General features: G+C 33.1%; 1 protein-coding gene across 1 annotated transcript; it reads left to right on the top strand.

Moving 5' to 3' along the window:
- Window positions 1-8827: 8827 nt before the first annotated feature.
- Window positions 8828-17442, top strand: LOC143613040 (ABC transporter G family member 22-like). The gene is made up of 10 exons (XM_077086867.1): window positions 8828-9212; window positions 13886-13953; window positions 14275-14510; window positions 14780-14935; window positions 15098-15281; window positions 15525-15827; window positions 16031-16318; window positions 16404-16688; window positions 16906-17013; window positions 17090-17442. The coding sequence occupies exons 1-10, from the start codon at window positions 8855-8857 to the stop codon at window positions 17300-17302; spliced, it is 2199 nt and encodes a 732-aa protein (XP_076942982.1). The 5' UTR covers window positions 8828-8854; the 3' UTR covers window positions 17303-17442.
- The last annotated feature ends 5891 nt before the right edge of the window (window positions 17443-23333 follow it).

The following is a 23333-nucleotide window of genomic DNA, read 5'->3' as shown; positions in this document are numbered from 1 at the left end:
TATGAGCTGTATTTGCTATGCATATATATCTATCAATCTGTTTGCACTCTTATGGTCACTTGAAAAGTGTTCATTTGATTCACATGATATGTAATTATGCGTATTATCTTTTTGCAAAAGTTTTGAAGTTAGGAAGCAAACAAAAAAGCCAAATTGTGTTCTAGCTATACTCCAGTTTTATTATAGTGATCATTGAGCATCTTGAATTTTAGTTTTTTTAAATATCAAACAGTATTTGAATTTATATAAAATATGTATTTTATATGCTCATATTTATGTATCCATGACTAAAAGAGAATATTGGTTTCATTTCAACCTTACGGCCCATCAAAATCATACGTGTCATTGGATAATTTGAATTATTTACTTTTAAAGAAATGCAATCTAGATTTAGAATAACCAAAAAAAATAATAATTTTATCTTACTCCTTACTATACTAATAAAAAAAAATGTTGAAACTTAGGTGTCAAGCCTACATTTTTTCTAATTTCTAATCTCTCATCTAATTCATTATAGCTATCTATGATTCATGTGTCAAAATTATTTTATCAAGCGGGTTATAACATAGTGTGGATTTTAGAACATAGTGTCATTTTCATACATGAAGTTTGACCAACTACGCAACTTTAGCACCTGTTTTTAAATTTCTTTTAAATCAACACTCAACGTTTCCAAAACCATGCTATTTTAGTAATTTTCGTTAACCCCGTTTATTTTTTCCTTCAAGTCTACATTAAATTAATTCATAACTACTTTGAGAATCACAATTAAAATAACGGACCTTATTTATTTTTATCATTTGATAAATCCCGTGTAATACACGGGTTCAAAAGCTAGTAATAAAATAAAGTAAATAACACATGGTCTTTTAATTAGTTTATGTTAAAGTTAGTCATGAGTGTTTCTTTTCCATCACTTATTTTTCCAGTTTTCTTAGTTCATAAAAATAATGCTATGTTTACAAGGTTAAATTTTATTGTCATACTGTTATAATAATATTACGTTTACTATCGCCTTCTGTTATTTTATGTACATGAGTTACGTATGTGGTCGCTACCAAAAGGGCTCGACTAAGGTACGTAGCAATATATGTTCCTCTTCAAGTGGTCAACTTTCATGATAATTGATAAAAATTGGTGTAGAATTGGAATAGTTTTATAAGGTTAGTAACTCGTGTAATACACGGGCTGAATAAATAATATCTAACTAATATATTAAAGCAAGACATGCTTTCCACATGTCTTTCAAATATGTTATCCACGTGAGATGCCAACTAATCAATTTCCATTTATACGTATTCCACCTAATTAACTAATTTTTTTAATTACCATTCCTTTAAATTAACAAATTTTTATGTTAAATGATATAACAATTAATACACTTATTAGTATTTAATATTTATTAATTAGCTAAATTACGACTTCCTTAAAATTATATTATTAACAATTTCTTATTACTTCAATGTGGATGACATATTTGAAAGTCATGTGAAAAACATATTTTGCTTTAAATATAATACCATAATTATAATTGTTTCATATGCCATAACATGTACTTCATGTTTGATTTCACATATAACTTGTATCGAATATGCAAATATTTTTTATTTGATATTATATCATTTTCAACTCGTGTAATACACTGGGTACTACCCTAGTAACATCAATAAAAAAGATGTTTATATATGTGGTATAATTTAGGATTGTATAACAATTTCTCATATATGAAATTAAATATTACATTATATATATATATATTTGAAAAAAGATTAAATACAAAAATTGTTCATAAACCTTCAAATATCTTATTGTACATAACATATGTGGTTTTTCCATATTAATTATTGAATGATACTAAAGGATAACTTTAAGGTTTTAAAATGGTAAAACAAATCAAGAGTCACGACAAGTTTAACTAAATTTTCACATAACGCAAATTCTGAGTATTTAGACGTGCACACGCTCGAAAAGTGACTTTTAATAGTTTATGCATATGTTAGTTGTTTTGTGTAAATTAAAAGGATCTTCATAATAACAATATTTTAAAAAAAATATTTAAAAATTAGTTTCAAAGGCGTAATAAATAAACGAACTTAAACATTTTTTTATTTATGGAAATCACAATAAATGAGAGTTAATGAAAATTTAATTTAGGAATTTTAAAAGTAAAATAAATGTAAGAAATTAATTTAATAGATTTAAATATGGTTTAATTTTAAAAATAGCTTATATGTCATCCTATGTGGACATTTTAAAAATATGACATGAATCTATAGTGTGTTGTTTTAATATAATAGTAAGATTCTCTAGTGTGATAATTTTTTATATGGAAATTTAAAGCTATATATATATATATATATAAGGATGGATCATGCGAGAAGTGATATTATAGCGAGAAGTGCGAAAAGTCAATCTCAATAATTGATTATCTCTGATTTGTTCAATGCATTAATTCCTCTTATTACTCCTAAAATTTTCTCCACATTAATTCTTGTAAAATGTTACAAATTTGAATTATCTATTACATATATATAAAAAAATGTATAAGTAGATGAATTGTATTAAATTGATCACCTACATAAGTAACATAATAATATTCATCTACCCATAACTCGTATTTGCCTACACATAAAAGATAGATTATAAAATAATTAAAACTATAAAAAAAAATATGATGTGTTCATACATTACGAATATTTTACAAGTTTAGGTTAAAACTATTAATTGTATGTGATATCATGAACAAGGTTTGTTTGTGTAGGTTAATATTCTGATATGTGTAGGTAAATATAAATTGGTAGGCTATAACATGAAGTAAATTTGTATTTGTAGGTTATTATTGTGATTTGTGTAGGTTAACATGAACTAGTTATGTACATGTATATAAATATTGTGATCTGTGTAGGTGATAACATGAACTAGTTTTTACATGTGTAGGTTAATATTATGATTTGTGTAGGTATTTGTTTTTATGATGGTTAATATATTTATATTTTTTATAGTATGAGTATGATGGTTTTGTTTTATGAATTGTTTAAAAATTAAATCAAATTAAAAAATAAAAATAAATGTATAATCATTTGTAACCTAACATTAATTAGTATTAATTACCAAAAGAAACTTCTAAACTTTTTACTAATATACTTCTACAATTAAATAATCCAAAATTAAAAAGAAAACTTATGATTGGTCAGAATATCTTCTCGCACTTCTCACACTAAAAACACTTCTGAAATGAACCCAATCATATATATATATATATATATATATATATATATATATATATATATAGATGCACAAAGGATTCTAAAACTAAGTGTAGTCGGGCGATAAAGGCCGAAAATCGCCCCGACGACGCCGTGAACTCCCCCCTCCCCCACCCCCCGGCCGATTGGGGGGGCATGTATTTGTTGCCGGGTTGAGTCTCAAATAATATTTTATTACTATTGGGACGATTTTGAGCTACAAACCACTACATCCTAAAATAAAAATCACCCCTCTGTAAACATGACGTCACGTGTCAAAAATCAACCCCCCTCCCCGCCCAGTGTAGTCATTCCACGACACATGCCTAATATCAGTTTGCAAAATCAAAATGTGTTATTATCGATCAAAGACTTTTCAATACAAACCGTTTCATCAAAGTTATAATAAAACTCCTAATTAAAAACTAATTTTAATTAATTTTCATATTTTCTCTTAGGTATATTGGTTTTTAATGATCCCAACTATTACTTTTTGGTCACTGCTGGTCCCAACTAATGAATTGGTTACTGATGGTCCCAACTTTTAAAGTATTTGTTCCTAATGGTCCGCGACTAACGGAATCCTAACGACGTTAGTTTCAGGTCATCGGGAAACCGTTTTTGGCCGGAAAATTCAAATTTGTTGCCGGCAAAACACCACATGAACATCGCACCCACCGCCAATTGACTCACCGCTAACCAACTACCACCACTTGAGCACCATCAACCGATTCTGACGATGGTTCTAGGGTTTCCGGCTACCTCAATAATCGGGGCTTTTACTAGAAAAAAGTTCCTAAAAGTCCGATACGAAGTTACCAAGATGTTTGGGACGAAAATGTTGAGTTTTCGGGGAAAAAAATTGAGTTTTTCGACCAAAACCGTTTTTCCGGCGACCTAAAACTAATGACGTTAGGATTATGTTAGTCGCGGACCGTTAGGAACAATTACTTTAAAAGTTAGGATTATCAGTAGCCAATTTATTAATTGGAACCAGCAATAACCAAAAGGCAATAGTTAGGATAATTAAAAACCAATATATCTTTCTCGTATTATTTGTATTAAGCTTTAAACCCTAACCTTTTAATTGGTAGGTCACCTGAAAAAGGATAATTATGAACGTGGAAATCCCCAAAAAAATTTATTATTATTGTTCTTTTTGTAAAGATAAATACACTTCGTGTCAATCTAGTATTCTAGTTTGTAAAGAAAAAAAGGACATGCATGATGCACATGACACTATACCTAGCACCAATTTCACCGACATGCATGCTTTTAACAAAATCTACCTTTTATTTAAATATCATTTTCATGTCCTATTTTTAAATAGTTTTTAGTGAACGATTTATCTATGATTGAGTTGCTTTTAAGTCTTTGATGACCCCTTTTTGTTTTCTAATTTTCTCATCTTAAAAAATTTATAACTGAATTGCTAAGCAAGCAAGAAAAGAGCAAAAACTTCAAAATCGTATCAAATACTAATTAGATTACTTGGGTTCTTCGAAAACAACTCTTGTAATCATTAGGATCCCTTCTAAAATATAATATAAAAGGGTGCGGTCCAAGTCATCTCTACCTCAAAAGAGAAAAAAATGATCACTACTGAGTTAGTGAGACATTTATTACAGTGTTTCTCTATCAGGTTTCCAAGTTTTTGTAACGGTGTTTCTCTACTGAGCTTGAATTGAAAAGTTGATAGTTCATACATGATCGGTGATTAAGGAGTGGACGTACGGTAAAGTTGTTAACTTTCATTGGAGTCACTATGGCACTATACATCGTGATGTTTTTGTGTTAGATATCTTTCTATTCTTCAATCTTTATTAAAATTACGTACTTGTTATATTTACTTCTTTTAAAAGAAATCCTTCAAATTCTATCTAAAGTTAAAACTTATCTACTCACCTTTCTATAGAGATAACAATTTATTTAAGGTAATAAGGTTAAAGGTATGCATAATAAACGTATTTGAAGAAAGAGTTTTATAAGTTTTCATTAGAATCATTTTTCAGAATACGTATTCTAGAATAAATTATTTTATCTTCTTTCCGAGAAGAAGAAAGGGTAACTTTTTTTTTTTTTATAATTTTACTTTCGTCTAAAATAATTGAAGAACGGCATACTTTAAATTCTTGGGTTGGCACTACCATCCAAAAGCTCATTAGTAACCACTTGTCATCACCTCTTAAACCCCAGAATAAAACAACAAACAATTGGTTGGTCTACCACTTGTCCATCCTACTAAAATCAAGAGCATCCAAATACAAAATATTCTTTTTTGTGTTTTAAATAGTCAATTTAGCATGCTATATCAGATTTTAAACTAGCTTAATTTAAAAACTTCTATTTTTCTTCCAGCAGTTGTTACATGTCTTTGTTTCAAACCATCATCTTATCATCAATTTTCCCTTTTGGTTAACTAACGTTGATTTAAATTTAAAATGTTTGCGTTGTGAAAAAACACATATAGAAGTTGGAATTTAGATGGACTCTCTCTCATTTGTTTTTAATTTCAAAGGTGCCAACAAGGAACCATCGAAGATGCTTTAAAACGTTCCATTTTCTTATTTTTCAAATTAGCATGGTTCTAAAGGCTATGTTTCACAAATTCCGTATGTATATTTTGGTTGAGACGTGTAGAAGTAGAGCATGGAAGGTGAATCACCTGCTGACAATTAAAAAAAATGTGTAATCAAAGGAGAAACCAGAAAACTGGCGCATTCGCATTTAGGTTATTGGATACGAGACTATGTATGGAACTTTTTCAAAATATTCTAACGCGTGAGTTTGAAAATGTTATTAAGGTGTTGTTTGTTTCTTCAGATGTAAAATGTCTGCAGTCTACGAACCATATCTGCAGATAGCATTAGAAGAAAATGTGAACCAAACCTCTGCAGTCTGTAAAAAGAAGACTACTTGTTTTTTAATATCAGTAGATTGCTAAAATAAGCTGGTAGTGATGTACAAACTGTGGTAGTGGGTGGTGGTGCTGCTGGATGGCGATAGTGGTAGTGGACGGTGGTGGCGGCGGTGGTGGTAGAAGACGGTGGTGGTGGTAGAAGGCAGTGGTGGTTGGTGGTGGTAAAAGGCGGTGGTGGGTGGTGGATATTAGTGGTGGTGGACGATGGTGGTAGACAGTGGTGGTGGTGGCAAACGATGGGTGGTGGTGGTGGTGGTGGCAGATGGTGGCGGTTGGTGGGTGGGTGGTGGGGGTGGACGGTGGTGGTGGCGAACGGTGGGTGGTGGGGGGCAGACGATAATGGTGGTGGCAAAAGGTGGGTGGGTGGTGAATGGTGGTGATGGCGAACGATGGATGGTGGTGGTGGTGGTGGTGGTGGACGGTGAGTGTTGTTAGGGTGTGGTGTTTTAACCCTCTACAAACCTTAGAAGATCTCAAAAGTAAATGAGCTAAGTCTGCACCAAGAAGAGCTTCCGCATATGTTTTTTAATGAAACGTATTTGAGAAAACAAACAGTCTGCAGATGACAATGTCTGCGCGTGGTCCGCGTGACACAGACAAAAAAACCTACGTAGACCTTTTTTAGAAAAACAAACAGCATCAAATTAATTACCCAAAGTGAACCCAAGACTTACCCATATATACATCAAATATTGATATTTTCTTTTAATATATGTAATATTTTTTTTATTTTTAGTTTTTCTAGAGAGATATTTAGACATGTGCGTGGAATGGATGAATTGTTAAAAATGATATATTGATCTGTTTCATATTTTCATATATATAAAATAGTATTAATATCATAAAAAATTAATATACTTATTTTAAAAATATATATATTTAGCGTGCCAATAAAATACGAAAAGTTCACTTAACCCAAATTTATTATGTATTAAACTATCTCTACTTGTTTACAATGGCATGGGGTGAGGCCTAGTACAAATGTGCTGGATAAAGTTTTGTTCTTTCAATAAGATAAGGGTTCAAATTGTGTAAAAAAGATGTAATAACTTTTGAGTATAGTTAAATTTGTTTTTTAAAAGAAAGTTGTTTACAATGCATTTTTAATATAGTGACTTGTTACCTAATGGTTTTGTCACTTCAATAAATTAAAAGATAATGAGTTATTATCACAATATATTTTCAAAATTACATGTATTTTATATGGTGTATAGATTTAAAAGAGCAAAATTAGGTTGAATATTGGGATGTTGCATTTGTACACACTTTTTGTGTGTTATCACCATATTCTAGGTTAGATATTAGGTTTCATATGATTTATATGATGGGTGCTTGAATATGTCGAAGAGTGTGTGAATTACCGAAGCGGTTTAAAATACCAAAATTCATTTCAAACAAAATCATTACCTCTCTCTATGTGGATCACCCATAGAGATATTAGAATTAAGATCAGAGGAAAAAGATACCGTCTTTTCTTTCTTTTCTAGAAATAGTAGGTAAAAAAAAAGTTGAAAACATTAGCAATTCACGTGTCATTTCATAAAAGATTTGTATCACTTTATAAAAATCATTCACGTTTTGTTTCACAAAAAATAAGTTTGGTACTTAAAACAATTCAATTTTTTTAAAAACATTTTATATTTAAAAAAAATCACTCAAGTATTAATCTTCAAAAACTGACTATTAATAAAATTAATAGAAATAAATGATAATGATGATAAATTATTTATGATGATGATGTATGAGTGTATGTGCAATGATTTTAAGGAAAATTCCAAAATATAATTGGTACCCTATGAAAAAGGTAACTTCAGAATGTATCAAGGCCTCATGATATGAGGGCAAGCAAATACTAAGAGATCCATGGCTTGTGTACCTTTCTACCTTCATCTCTATTAGCCTACACACCCAGCCCTACAAAATTTAATGCTAAAAGTACAAAAAACCAACTATTCGATCTTAAAACTAATCACGAAAAACAAAAATGCCAATTCGTCAAACGAAAGCAAACATAAAACAAAATCGAACAATTAATTTGTCACTAACACGTGTATGGACTAATGTGATCGAAAAGTTAAGAATACAGCTATGTTAGACGTAACATATTACGATAGATGTTTTATTAAACAAAATCGAACAATTATTTTGCCACTAACACGTGTATGGGCAATTGTGATCGAAAAGTTATGAATACAGCTATGCTAGACATAAGACGTTACAATAGATGTTTTATTATCAATATCTATACATGTATGACGTGTTAAACTTACTTTCACAATAATAGATGTTATGATTTCATTTCTTGTCTTAAAATAATATAAAGAGTGGGGGCAATGGGGTCTTTTCACACTTGATTATAATTGGTATCTTTTTTTTATATAAAAGGGGATATGTAGTTGAAACTACCTTAGCAAAGCAAGTGAACTCAACTTCACTTGGGTCTCCTCTCTCCCTCATTTTGACTCCTTTTCTTGGTAAGTAAAGAGTTTATGATATTTCATGCTACACCATAATATGTATAAAAACACTCTTTCAAGTGTAAATATATATGCAAACACTCTTTCAAGTGCAAATAGTTTTTCATTAAAGTTTCTTTTTGGTTATTTTAAAATAAGTAGACACTTTCTTTATCTTATTGTGTTCTATATGTCATTGACATGTTATTATTGATCACCAAAATAGGGAAAACATGGAGAAACCAAATTCCAATTTAGGGCTATGGAGAACACGATCCGACCAACTAGCCCAAATGTTAAGTGAAAGCTCCGGTGGTGGAGAAAGTGGCGGCACCCCTAGCGTTGGGACCCATTCAAGAAAGTCTAGCAGACAAATGGTGCTCACGTCACCAGGACGAAGTGGTGGAGGTGGCACACACATTAGAAAGACAAGAAGTGATCAAATGAAGTTTGAAATAGACGAGGTTGGTAGTGGGGCCGCTTTAAGCCGAGCCTCGAGTGCGAGCTTAGGGTTTTCGTTCTCGTTCACGGGATTCACTATGCCTCCTGATGATACTGCTGATTCAAGAACTTTTAGTGGTGATGATATACGTAAGTGTTTTTGTTTTCTAACTTTTTGATTAGTCATATAACTTTACATTTTGAGAAACATGCATGACGTGAGTGGAAAGTAATGTTAATATGTGATATTGTATTTGGCCACTTGTCCTAGCCTTGACATAAAGGGGATAATTTAAAATACCAATCAACTTTAGTGGCTTGAAATACAAGTAATTAAAGCAATGGCATAAGGGTGGCATGGTCACATTAGTTGTTTTGCAAACTAATTTACGGTTGAAGGCAGGTTTCTCATTAAAGCTGGAAGAAAATGAGGATAACCTTGCAATTGTCTAATTCACATGGTCCCTTGTTATCAAACCTTTTGGTTGGCAAAAGGATAAAAAGGCAGCTAAAAGTGACTTAACAATTAATGTTGTTTTCTGAAATTTTTTAAACACGTTTTCTCTTTGTTATTAGTTATATGTTGAGCTTTTGATTAAATACCATAAAAAAAACTGACATATCATTTGTTTTCTCATAAAAGTCTCTTGACAAATTTTTGTATATAAAAGTTTATCTATAAGTTAAATCTAAACTCAATTATGAAATTTTATTTAAAACACAATTGAACACAAAAAGAGTTAGCAGTGCAACTTGTTGCCTGTTTGCTTTGTATTTCGATGTAAACTCTACGTGTTTACTGAAATTCAGCTAAACAAAATTGTGTACTAGAAAAACAATTTAGAACAAGGCCATTCAAATTGTTTTAAAAAACAATTAGGATAAATAAACGACATGTAAGAAAAACATACGAAAGTATCGGCTCCGAATTGTTTAATATTCTTTTTCTCACAATAGTGTTCAAATTCCACATGTGAAGGTTTTATACGAAAAGTTGCTGAAGGGTTTTGTAAGAAAAAAAATAGAAAGTATGTTGATTTTTTATAGTATTTTTTTATATTTTAACTATTAAATTTAATTTAAAATGCTAATAAAAACGTTGACAAAATGTAAGGTTTAAAGTTTATTCGATAATACATGTGTTTAGATTTTTACTATTAAACACAGTAAAAGATTTTACTAAACGTATAATAGTCGTTCTCATCTTTTTTTTTTTTGTTTATTGCGTCGTTGCCTTCGACTTATCATATTTGTAATATTATCTTCTTTTTAACGCCTTCGACTTAATCATATCAGTAATATTATCTTCTTTCAACGCTAAACGAAAAAAGAAAACCTATTAATTTGATGTTAAAATATAGTATAGCACACTATAATACAACTATAACCAGCTAGCTACTTGCATGACTAGAGCAGGCCCATGTATCCTTTGATAACATAATTGGGCCCCGTTATCTAGAAAGTGGTCCATCATATGCATAAATTTGTAAGCTAAAAAACAGACTCATTGTTTCAAGATTTTGGATCAAAAGTTTGATCCTTTTATTCTGTTTCTTTCATTTTTGTGGGTTCCATCTCTATACCAAGACGACAACCGTGTGGTTAAAGTTCCGAAATGGATGAGGGAATATAATGTATCATTGCCATTTTATTATTTTATTTGGTTACAATATATGAATGAAATAAAATATTAGTTTGTGTTGTTTGGCATAAAAAAAGATTAAGAAATAAAATAAAATTGACGGTGACCCATGGTGGTGGGGCCAATGGTGTTGGTAGTGGCAGATGGCAAGGGTGGGCGGCAGTGGTGGGCGGCGATGATTGGAGGCAACAGTTGGCGGCGGTGGCGGCGGCGGCGGTAGTGGTGGGTGGCGACGGTGGCGGTCGGTGGCGGTGGTTACGGTGGTGGTTGTGGGTGGCCCGGTGGCGGTGATGATGGTGGCAGTGGTGACGGTGGGTGGCGGCGGCCAGAGTCGGCAGTTAGCGGCGGTGGTCGGGTGATGTAGGGTAAAAGAGAGGATGAAATGAATAAAAACAAGGGTAGTGGATGGAATGAATTTGAGATATTTTAAAAGGAATGAAATAAATTTGAATCATTTCATTTCATGAATCAATCAAATACTCTTTTTATCATTCCTTCGTAGTAATCCATTCCATTTACCTCCCATTTTTACATACCAAACAGTCAAACATTGCCTAATTAGATAATTTATTATTCTAATGTTTACAGCAAGTGTCATGAATTGATTACTTTTTGTTTATAATTATTTTTATTTTAATTCTACATTATATAATAAATAAAAGATGTCTTTTATATCATGTGTCGTCTTTGTATTTTTTCTTTTTAATTTTCCAAACTCTTTGCTTTATTAAGCATGCCTTTCATATTTTAGTAATGATTTATTCTACAATTAAGGGTGTTATTTTAATACCTGTGGTTTGTCCAATTAGGCAACTTTAGTACTGTCTTTGAATTTATTGCAAATGGCTATCTCACCTTTCTAAAATTTGTAATTTTAATACTTTTTTTAACTCCGTCTATTTTTTCCGTTAAGTCAAGGGTAAATAGTAATTTCAATTATATTATTTTTCTCTTTTGAGCTAAGTGCCATTTTCATATATGTGGTTTGTTCAATTATGCAAGTTTAGTACATTTTTTTGAATTTATTGCAACTTGATTCTTTTGATTAGTTTTGGATAGATAGCAAACTAAAAGAGACATTACATATTACATATTACAACTAAAAGATAACTATATACATGATAGAAGACGAAAAACAACCATGAAATATATAACGTATTTTTTAGCCTTTTGTTCTTGATTGCTAATTTATTCTAGTAGCTCAAGATCCGAGTTCATCTTAGCCATTTTTTTTTGCATTTTCTTTATGTGCATTGATTTTTTATTTTCAAAAGTTCGGTATGATAACAGTAGCTCTTTAACACATCGGATGATCAAACCAAATAACAATCACACAACTTCGCACCTCTTAGTATAACATCAATTAAACTTGTAGATGAATGATGGTTGACGAATCCCATGGACAAAACTATATATCGTAATTCACCTCTTAGTTAATGTAATATGTAATGCCTCTCTTGGTTTGCCTGCTTATCCAAAACTAATTAAAGTATCTAGTTGCAATAAATTCAAAAAAAATGTACTAAAGTTGCGTAATTGAATAACCACAGGTATGAAAATGACACTTAACTAAAAGAGAAAATAAATTAAATAATCAAAATTACTAATTTGCCCATGACTTAAAGGACAAAATAGACAGGGTTAAAAAAAATACTAAAATTGCACGTTTTAGAAAAGCGATGTAGCCATTTGCAATAAATTCAAAAACCGTACTAGAGTTGCTAATTGGACGCGCCACATGTACTAAAATGGCACTTAACTCTTTATTCAAAAATAAATTATTATACTAATAAAATATATTTATTTAAAATTATGTTTTATATAAAAACAATTTGAAATCTAGTTATGTAAGTTAATTTTTTGTTAAATAGTAAATAGAGGTCAAATTACATTAACTATTAATCAACGTATTTTAGAAACCCAATTATCTATTAACTTTTACATATTTTTTGTTCTTATAGTCAGTATATAATACACTAGATTTTATACCCCGTATTATGGGGGTTGTTTTACATTATTCGTTTTTAATATTTATAAATTTATATTTGGATTTTAATTTTATTTATTGTAAGAAAGTTAATAATTTACACTTGAGGTTTGATGATGAAATGGTTTCACAAATAAATGATATGTTATAATTCGGTTTAAAAGCTATCTGGGTTTGGTGATACATTACCCGTTTATTTTCTTTATTATAAAATTGTTTCTTAATTATAAATAATATTTTTTTAAAAATAAAATAGGATATTAATTTTAATATATTCCTGTTTTATAGGATTTTCATATCAAATATTTGATGAGATTATTTTTTAATATAATAAGATGTTATAACCCGTTTAAGAGCTATCTGGGTTTGGTGAGACATTTACCCGTGAATTCGGGTCAAATGCATGAGAAGCATTCATTTACAAATAAAGCAATCTGATGGCTTGAGAGAATGGTTGTTTTACATTTTTTGTTTTTTAATATTTATTTTTTGGATTTTAATTTTTTTTATTGTAAGAAAGTTAATAATATACTTAGGGTTTCATAAATAAATGATATGTTATAACCCGTTTAAAAGCTATCTGGATTTGGTGACCCATTTTATGTTTTTTACTATAAAATTGTTTATTAATTATATATAATATCTTTTTCTTTTAAATTGGATATTAAATTTTAGTATACTGTATTCCTATTTTGTAGGATTTTCATATTAAATAATTGTTAAGATTAAGTTTTAATTTAATGAGATGTCATAACCCAAGAGCTATCTGATTTTGGTAAGACCAATACCCATGATTTTGGGTTAAATCAATGAGAGGCCTCCATTTAAAAATCAAGAAATCTGATGGCTTCCATAAAAGGGGGGAGCGACCACATCGCGACACATAGGATTTTTGGGTTTTCGTTTATATATATTATAGATATAGATTTTTCTACCTATAAGAAGTACATATATATTTAACAGTTTTATGTATTGATACTTTCCACCCTGTTTAATACATGAATTCAAAACTAATACACTTATAGTTATCTTTAATTTATGAATACACATAATACCGTACTGTATGAATGTTAGCTTGCATTCCATAAATGTAATAATCAAACCCATGAAAACTAATAACAAAACCATGAAAAGAATTATCATTAAGAAACATGAATTTGTAGCACATGTATGACATTAATATGCTTCTAACAGTTGAAGACATCGAAGCCGGCTCACGTAGGAAGTTTCAAACCGAACCCACCTTGCCCGTATTCTTAAAGGTATCAAGTTTTATAAGTACACATCTTTACCATTTACCAAACCATGTAACCGCTTTCAAACCCATGTTTGCAAACAGATTAATCTCTCATTTGGACACGGAAGGATGTCGGTTTAAATATGAGATCTACACGACCCAATTATTAAACAGGTTTAGTCTTGTACATAGTCTCATATTCCATGATATTTGTGTACAAGACTAGTTTAAACCGATATACACTAATAAAAAATGGTTTCAATCGCGCATTTTGCTTATTATAAGTCGTATAACCATTTATATAATATATTTACTTGTTTTGTATGACATGTACTTAATTATGTAGTTTAAGGAAGTGTCATACAAGATAGTAATAAAAGGAATGACATCAACAGTAGAGAAGGATATATTGAACGGGATAAGTGGTGCGGTGAATCCCGGAGAAGTTTTGGCGTTAATGGGGCCCTCAGGAAGTGGAAAAACGACACTTCTAAGCTTACTCGGAGGCAGGCTAACCGATCCTCATCCCGAGGGTTCAATCACTTACAATGACCAGCCATATTCTAAGCTCTTAAAGAGCAGGTTTGTGTTCTTTTTGGATGTTATTACCTTGTTTAAAGTTGTAATAATACAAATATGTTTTATTATTTGTAAAAAAAATCTTATTATTTATTGTTGAGGGCACTATTACAAATAATATATAGACAGTTAACTAAAATCTAACATCATGCCAACAGGGAAAATAAGTATTCATGTTACCCTTGAATAAATGACTAAGTAAATGACTCCTACCTATAGTAGTGTAATAATGAGATCATCGGTTTCAATACGCACTTAAAATGTCTATGCAGGATCGGGTTTGTGACTCAAGACGATATCCTATTTCCTCATCTAACCGTGAAGGAAACATTAACATACGCGGCTCTCTTACGACTACCAAAGACGTTAACCAAACAAGAAAAAGAAAAACGAGCATCGGATGTAATTCGTGAACTTGGATTAGAAAGGTAAAGTTTTCTAAACTTTGTAGGTTTCTGTAAATAGTTATAACTGCAACAAAGTATCATTAATAAAATTATAAACTATGAGTGAAACATATCTATATAATTTTATACTTTGATGATAACTAAGTAACAAGTTAGAGATTAACTTAATTATATCTTAAACAGATGTCAAGATACAATGATAGGCGGCTCGTTTGTTCGGGGAGTCTCGGGTGGAGAGAGAAAACGTGTTTGTATCGGACTTGAAATAATAATCAACCCTTCTCTTTTGTTCCTTGATGAACCTACATCTGGCTTAGACTCAACAACTGCTTTGAGGATTATTGAACTGATACAAGACATAGCTGAGGTATGCTTGTGTGGGTCAAAACGGGCTGGGTCAGGTTAGGCCAACCCACAAACAAACACTTTTAAACAAGTCAACTAGAACACGATTAGTTTTTAAATTGGTTAGACATGACAACCCAAAACTTGGTTTTTTATATTATCTGATTAGTTTAAGATAAAACGCTATCCGAAAACACTCAAAATAACTCGATATAATCTTAAATCCTTAATCACATGATCTCCATTCTTTTATTATTGATTACAGACAGAAAAGACAGTGATTACAACCATTCATCAGCCATCGAGCCGACTTTTCCACAAATTCGACAAACTAATCCTACTCGGGAAAGGAAATTTGTTGTATTTTGGGAAAGCATCAGAAGCTATGGTATATTTTTCATCGATAGGATGTTCTCCATTAATAGCCATGAATCCCGCAGAGTTTTTGCTAGATCTTGCGAACGGGAACATGAATGAAGTTTCTGTTCCTCCAGAGTTAGAGGACTTGGTAGGAGATTCACAAAGAGAAACAAAAAGCGGGAAACCAACACCGGCAGTTGTACATGATGTAAGTCACATTTAATCATGCAGCATCCAGCATACTACAATGCAGCATGTTGCATGATGCAGTGCAACTACACCATGCTGCACTGTAGCATGTTGAACGCACTACAGTGCAACATGATATAATGCGGCATGTTGCATGCTACATATCTAACTTTTAAAAATGATAATTTAAAAAAAATATATATTTCGGGTTTTTAATTCCAGTATCTAGTGGAGGCATACGAGACACGAGTGGCGGAAGAAACAAAGAAAGAGCTTATGATTCCTGCACCCCTTGACGACGATATAAAGTCAAATGTTCAGTCAATGAAGCGGCAATGGGGAGCTAGCTGGGAAGAGCAATATTCTATATTGTTTCGGAGAGGACTTAAAGAAAGACAACATGATTACTTTAGTTGGTTGAGAATCACACAAGTTCTTGTGACCGCGGTTATTTTGGGGCTTTTATGGTGGCAAACACAAGTTCGTAGCCCCAAAGAACTCGATAACCAAGTACAAAACATTTTCCAATTTAAAAGAATATAAAAAACATATAATTAAAATCCTTTTTTATTTATATAATGTTTGTATCTTGCAGGCAGGATTGTTGTTCTTCATTGCTGTGTTTTGGGCGTTTTTTCCCATTTTTACCGCAATTTTCACATTCCCTCAAGAACGAGCTATGTTAAACAAAGAAAGAGCAGCAGATATGTACAGATTAAGTGCATATTTTATGGCGAGAACAACAAGTGATCTTCCACTTGATTTTTTTCTCCCGATGCTTTTTCTCCTTGTAGTTTATTTCATGGCGGGCTTAAGGCTAACCGCTGAGTCGTTTTTCCTAACCATGGTTATTGTCTTCTTATGCATTGTTGCAGCTCAGGTATGCCATTTTCCCTAACCATGGTTACCATAATCCCAAATATGAATTAATTAACCTTCAAGGTTCAAATCCAATTTTCACTGGTTTTTTGGCTTTAGCCCCAAGGCCACGTGTCCAGTGTTAGTTGTATTTTATCTTATCCCATTTGCTAGCAGGATATTGAGTGGGTCCTTTGAGTTTTCTGGTAATAGGTTCTCACGGTTAAATAATAATGTAGGGACTTGGGTTGGCTATAGGGGCGACATTGACCGACTTGAAAAAGGCAACGACTTTGGCTTCTGTAACGGTAATGGCTTTTATGTTGGCTGGTGGGTATTTTGTGAAGGTAAGACAAATATTAAAAATAAAAATAATCAAAAAATAAAAATTAATGGACTAGGTGGTGTTATGTCTGCATGCAGGATGTTCCTATATTCATAGCGTGGTTACGTTACTTGTCGTTTAATTATCACACGTACAGATTACTTTTGAAAGTGCAATATGAAAACATTAGTCCTGTAATTGATGGAATAAAACTAGACAGTGGTTTGAAGGAAGCTACTGCACTCGGGATTATGGTTTTCGGTTACCGTCTTCTGGCATACTTATCTTTGAGGAGGATGAATATTGGTTGACTTTTGATGGCCAACTGATTTATATAAATTTTCCAATCATACCAAAGGAAGGCTGAAGTTGTCACAATATCTGGAAGAAGAATTTCAGACATTTGGTATGAATTTGTGAGATCACAGTCCAGAAACGTGTAACATAATTGTAACAAAGTCAAATCATGGATATAAATGTTGTTGATTTTCATAAATGAGATTAAGAAGATTAATCTATGTATGGACTTTTAAGGATGGTAAAAACAAGATCCACCAAGGCATATAAACTTCAAAGACATATTGATGTTTTTAAATAGGGTAAATTGCGGTTTTCAAGCCTGTGGCTTGTTCGAATCTGCGGTTTTATTTCAACAGTTTTAAATCCGTGATATTCGTCCCTTTGGTTTCATTTCACTTGCAAGTAAACCCGACCCCACTAACCCCGTTAAGTCTGATGGGTTAAACCCATCAGCGTGCCCCTCACGTTTTTTCGCCCCAAATAAACCCCAACCCTAATTCGCAAGCCCCTTGTTTGATGGACTGAGGTGTATTTGGGGAAAAAAGGACATAATTGTCCCTTACGTGAGGGGCATGCTGATGGGTTTAACGATCAGACTTAACGAGGTTAGTGGAGTCGGGTTTAATTGCAAGTGAAATGAAACCAAGGGATGAAAATCGCAGATTTACAACTATTGGACTAAAATCGCGGATTTAGACAAACCACAAGAACGAAAACCGTAGTTTACTCTTTTAAATATCTACATAATTTCTTTTAATATTATTATGTACATTTTCATTTTAGTTATTACAAATTAAGATATATTAGTTTATATCTTTAGTTATCATAATTATTATTTGCAACGAATAATTGATCGATGTCGAAAGGTCAATCAAAAACATTTATAAATTACCTTTATTAGCTAGGACAAGTAAGGTGTCGAATCCACAGGGAATCAGTGGAAAATGCTACTATAGTTCATTGTTCACTAATTAATTAAACTAGACAGACAAATGATACAAGCGGTTTGGAAATTAATTTGGTTGTAAAATAATTTAAGAAAACAGTGACTACACTTCAGGTTCGGGATATGCAATAAACTGACTGACAATAATTTATACAAGTCGGGAAATCACATAGACATGATTTGTTATTAGAATAGATAAATGATTACTAGACACAATAGTTTGGTTATGATGATTCACATAACTTAATCCTAAGAATTGACACAACTGAACACGGTCTATCTAATTACCAGTTCATTAATATAAAACTTAGCATCTATCAATAATTAATGGTAAACGGTTCAACGACGATAAGAACTTATTCTTAAATGTTGATGAACACAAACCAAATAATTGATGATAAACGAAAGTCCGAGAAACACAACTGTTTAATCAGTTCCAATAAACATGTAGATTTAATCAACCAAAAGATTAATCAAAATTAAATTCCAAATACATGTAATATTCATAAAAATAATCAGTTCATATGCAAAACCCTACACCTAAAGTGATCACGAGTGGTTTAGCCTTGCCTCTTCATCATAATTAACTTGATTATGGATTGAAATGATGAAATCATGGAAGAATTGATGATTGGAAGGTGTTAGGATGGTGAAGAATGGCCCCAAAATCGTCCAAAGGGGCTAGGGTATGAAGCATAGCCGTCATGGGGTTAAACCGGACTTAAATAGTAGTCAAAAACCTCAAAATTACAATTTTCCGCCGAGGCGACCATACCCTACGGTTACGATGATTGCCCCCACCATACTGTTTTGCCCATAACTTCTTCGTTATAGCTCGGTTTTACGCTCTGTTTTCGGCCACGTCTTCGTCTTCAAATTCTCTATCACCCCACATAATAAAATCCTCATTTTCACTCCATCTCAAATACTCCAATTTAGCTCCTTTAAGCTCCACTCACCTGTAAACGTAAAACCGCTCAAAGTAATTGTGTCCAAGACATATAAACGCACAAAACACACAATATAACTCAGTTAACACACATTATTTCACCCACACATTAATAATATTAATAGATATAGATATATATATATATCCTTAATCCTAAAGAATATATTCAATAAACATCATGATATAGGGATGACATTGCTACATAGAAAATTTATTATAAATATAGATATGTAAGTTTATACAATACTTGATAATGCTCGATTAACGCGTGATCATTTCCAAACACTCATTTACATGTATACAACATCCTTACAAGAATTAAGTTACCGATATCATACCTTTAACAAGGCATGCACATCCTTAATCATACATATTTCTTTTAACCCTTCCTCATTGGTTAGGAGACACTTCTTCACACTTTAGTTATCACACCTTAATCGTTCGTTCACAAAAGAGAGAACAAACGTAAGAAATGTTCGACCTCAAAATCACGTACTAAACGTTGATGTTAGAACTTAATTAATAATTTAAATATTCTTGGGTAATAGAATTTCTAAAGCGTGTGACCTCAAATGAAGTCTCCATTAGACTTTCTTTATCACCAACCCAATGTTTGGGTTGTGCACTAGAAGACAAAAGAAAATAATATTAAAAATTGAGAAAGCCTTATGGCCCGGTTGAGAATACAATTTGGGTCACAACCCACATGTTATTTAAGCATTCATTTTTTCTTTTAAACAATTTCTTTTTTTTCTTTTAAACAATTTCTTTTCTATATGCAGGTAGAAGCAGTAAACCAACGATTATTTTAGAAGCTGTTGCATCATATGACTTATGGATATGGTATGCATTCTTTGGAACACTAGGTTCGTGCAATGACATTAATGTCCTTCAACGATCTCCTATTTTTGCTGATGTATTGTCTGGTCGAGCACCAAATGTGAGTTACGCGTGAATGGCCGAGAATATAATAGGACATATTATCTCACTGATGGCATATATCCTTCATGGGTAGCCTTTGTCAAGTCAATAACTTCTCCACTACTTCGAAAACATAAGTTATTTGCTCAATATCAAGAGTCTGCTAGAAAAGATGTTGAACGTGCATTTGGAGTTCTACAGGCTCGGTTTGCATTTCTTCGACATCCATGTCTTGTGTGGAACAAGGATCTGATGGGAAAAATTATGATTGCATGTATAATCATCCATAATATGATAGTTGAGGATGAACGAGATACATACCTTCACTATTATGATCCATCTGAATTTCTTAATGATAGGCCTACAAATCAGCAACGAAAAAACTCTACTGAAGACGATGAACAACCTTTCCAATACTCTACCGAACGAATTGCAAACTTATCAAGTTATATGACCAACAGAGCACAACTTCACAATAGAGAGTCTCATAATGCTCTAAAAACGATTTGATTGAGCATATATGGCAAAAATTTCACCTTGATGAATAATTATGTTGTTTCCATATTATGTACTTGTAATTTTAAATTCAGTGTTATGCTTGTAACTTGAATTATCTTTTTAATATATGTTTAATTAACGTAGATTTTTTAATACTTTTTATACTTAAAATAATACAATTTAAAAAATAAACATTTTTTTTAATTTCAATAAATTTTATAGAATAAATTAAAACTTAAATAAGATATATGTATTAAAATAATTGGGTTGTGTTGGGTTGTGAATGCAAATGAAAAATTAGGTTAGGTTGGGTTGTGTATGTGAAAGAGAGAGAAATTAATTTTTTATTAAAATGTTGGGTTGGGTTGGGTTGGGTTGGGTTGGGTTGTTGATAAAAATAGTCTTAGGGTATTTGAGGACAACACTATTAGTCTCTCATGCATTAAATGAACAATATTAATTGGTACGTTAGGACGAATATCACAAATTAACGTGATTAGTCATTCATCATGTCTAAGATGGTGGAAAACGTTTTCGATGATGATGAGTCCTTTGTGGATGTGGCATGTTACACAACTTTTATCATTGAGTCCCACCAATATATATTTTTTTTGTATTAAACAGTTTTAGAAGGGAAGTCGACATAAAATGGTCATGCCCCAGCTAGTATGGATGCGTATTCCCATCTTTCTACTCGGATTCGAACTCCAGTACTCCACCCCTTTTTCTTTCTTTCTTTCATTTTTTTTGTTTTTTGTTTCGCCAATGTCTGTCTACTAAACTTAAATTATCTTTCCTTTATATTTCAGGTTTATTTGTTCGCATCCTTTTATCTGTATAATGTTTCCGACCAAATACTCGCTAACGATGAGCAAACACCGAAACGGGTACCATGATGTGTATCAAACTGGATTTAGATATCTTGTACTAGAATAGGTTGAAGGATATCAAAAGAGATAGATATTAGATTTTCAGACTTCCATTTCATAATTCACTCGTACGAAACCTAAACTCCTTAAAAAAGGGTTACAAGAATAAGAAATTAGGAACTAAACACTAAAAGAGTAAACGTGAGAAACATGGATAAAACCATAACCGAAAAGGGAATTTAGAAGAAGCACATATCACAATACGAATTCAGTACTAATTTCTTAAGGTTTCGATATTAATACGGTACCATAATCTTGCTTTCAAATTTCAATACCGATATTGAAGAGGTAGGTCCCAGCAGAGCCCAGTTGGACCCGCAAGACTCACCTTAAACAGGGACGTCTGCGCAGAGACCAACTGGATCCGCAGAACCAACCATGCTCAGAGACGTGACGTCCTTACGCGCAGTACGCAAGCTGGTCCCGCAGGAAATGCCTCCCAATGGTGAAGGACTCCGCCTGTCCCCGCAGCCTCGGATACAAGCCATTAGGGAAGGCCACCCGCGCAGCATGGCTACACGCACAAGGCACTTAGCTCTCGATCATTCAGTGTCACCTGAAGGAATGAGCCAAGCCGGGAGCAATCCCACACAGAGGCGGGAGGGGGAATACTCCCACCCAAATAAGCCAGTCCGTATACTGAAGGATCTTTTACTGTACCTGACGAGGTATGGGCGAAAGATCTGATCAGAGATACGACAGCTCACTGATACAGTATGGCGAGCAGCATGCTCCTGTACTGTATCACTATTAGCCGCTGCCTACTCACCAACTACTGTCATACCACGTGCGTAGCCGGCAGTTGGTGGAAAGGGAATAGTACACAGCAGGCCTGGTCACTATCAGCCGCTGCCTACCCACCAACTACCAGCAGGGCACGTGCGTAGGCTACTGTTGATGAACAGGAACACTGTAGCAGCCGGCCATACCTCCTTGGAAACCTACCTTCGGCTATAAATACCCCAAATGGTATGATCATCTCAACATTACATTATCTTATATCATCAGAATATACCTGATATCTGCTCTAGCAATCTCTTAATATACTTTTATATTTAAAGAGCAATCTAGTCTGATTCTCACGCCGGAGGGTGGTCACAAGGAGGAACCCCCCCCCCCTTCTCAGTGACGAGCTCACGGTGTCTGTTTTGCAGGTTATCAGAAGAACCATCTTCCAAGGGTCTAACCCCTCGTGGGAAACAGCTATCCAACCCCCAGGTTACCAGTAATCTGTCCGGGGTCCGGTTAGTGTTTCTTCATTGGCGCCATCCGTGCATAAAGCTAGAACTACAATTTTCTCCAGTTTTTTCAAACTTTTACAAAGATGGTTAGAGAAATTCCGGTAACCACAACCCCAGCTACTGGGGGGAATACCGGCAACACAGTTTTTACGAACACTACCCCGGCTACCGAAGCCGGGGCAAGTGAAGTAAATTTTACGAACACTACCCCACTTACCAAAGCTGGGGCAAGTGCAGTAAATGACCGCCTACTGGGATCCACCGATACCCAGTTTGAGAAACGAAGACTCCCCCGCCAGACTCTCGATGAAGTTAAGGCATGGGCGGAGGCACGACAAAAGGAATTCCAGGCTGAGTTGGACGAACGCTTGCGTTCCGTGCAACAGGCCGACGAATTCGAATACTGGGAGGATGACTCGGAGGAATCCGACTCCGACGCGAACCCTCGCCATAGGGCAAAAGGGAAGCGTAAGGAAACGGAATCCCAACCGAAAAGGCATTTTGGACAAGCCTTCAAACCAAAAAGCACAGGTGGAAGTCCACGAGACTTCTCCAAAA

Source organism: Bidens hawaiensis, unplaced genomic scaffold (assembly GCF_021521415.1).
Source record: "Bidens hawaiensis isolate Kalapana, Puna unplaced genomic scaffold, B.hawaiensis_p1.1 tig00036452_1, whole genome shotgun sequence".
In the NCBI taxonomy this organism is placed as follows: domain Eukaryota; kingdom Viridiplantae; phylum Streptophyta; class Magnoliopsida; order Asterales; family Asteraceae; genus Bidens; species Bidens hawaiensis.
The sequence above is the reverse complement of the archived record's forward strand: the minus strand, read 5'-3'. Positions and strand labels throughout refer to the sequence as shown.

Excerpts from the sequence above, each read along its gene's own strand:
- LOC143613040 (XM_077086867.1), top strand. The coding sequence starts at position 8,855 with ATGGAGAAACCAAATTCCAATTTAGGGCTATGGAGAACACGATCCGAC. Across the intron at positions 13,954-14,274 it reads CCTTGCCCGTATTCTTAAAG|TTTAAGGAAGTGTCATACAA; the intron begins GTATCAAGTTTT and ends TTAATTATGTAG. Across the intron at positions 15,828-16,030 it reads CACCGGCAGTTGTACATGAT|TATCTAGTGGAGGCATACGA; the intron begins GTAAGTCACATT and ends TTTTAATTCCAG.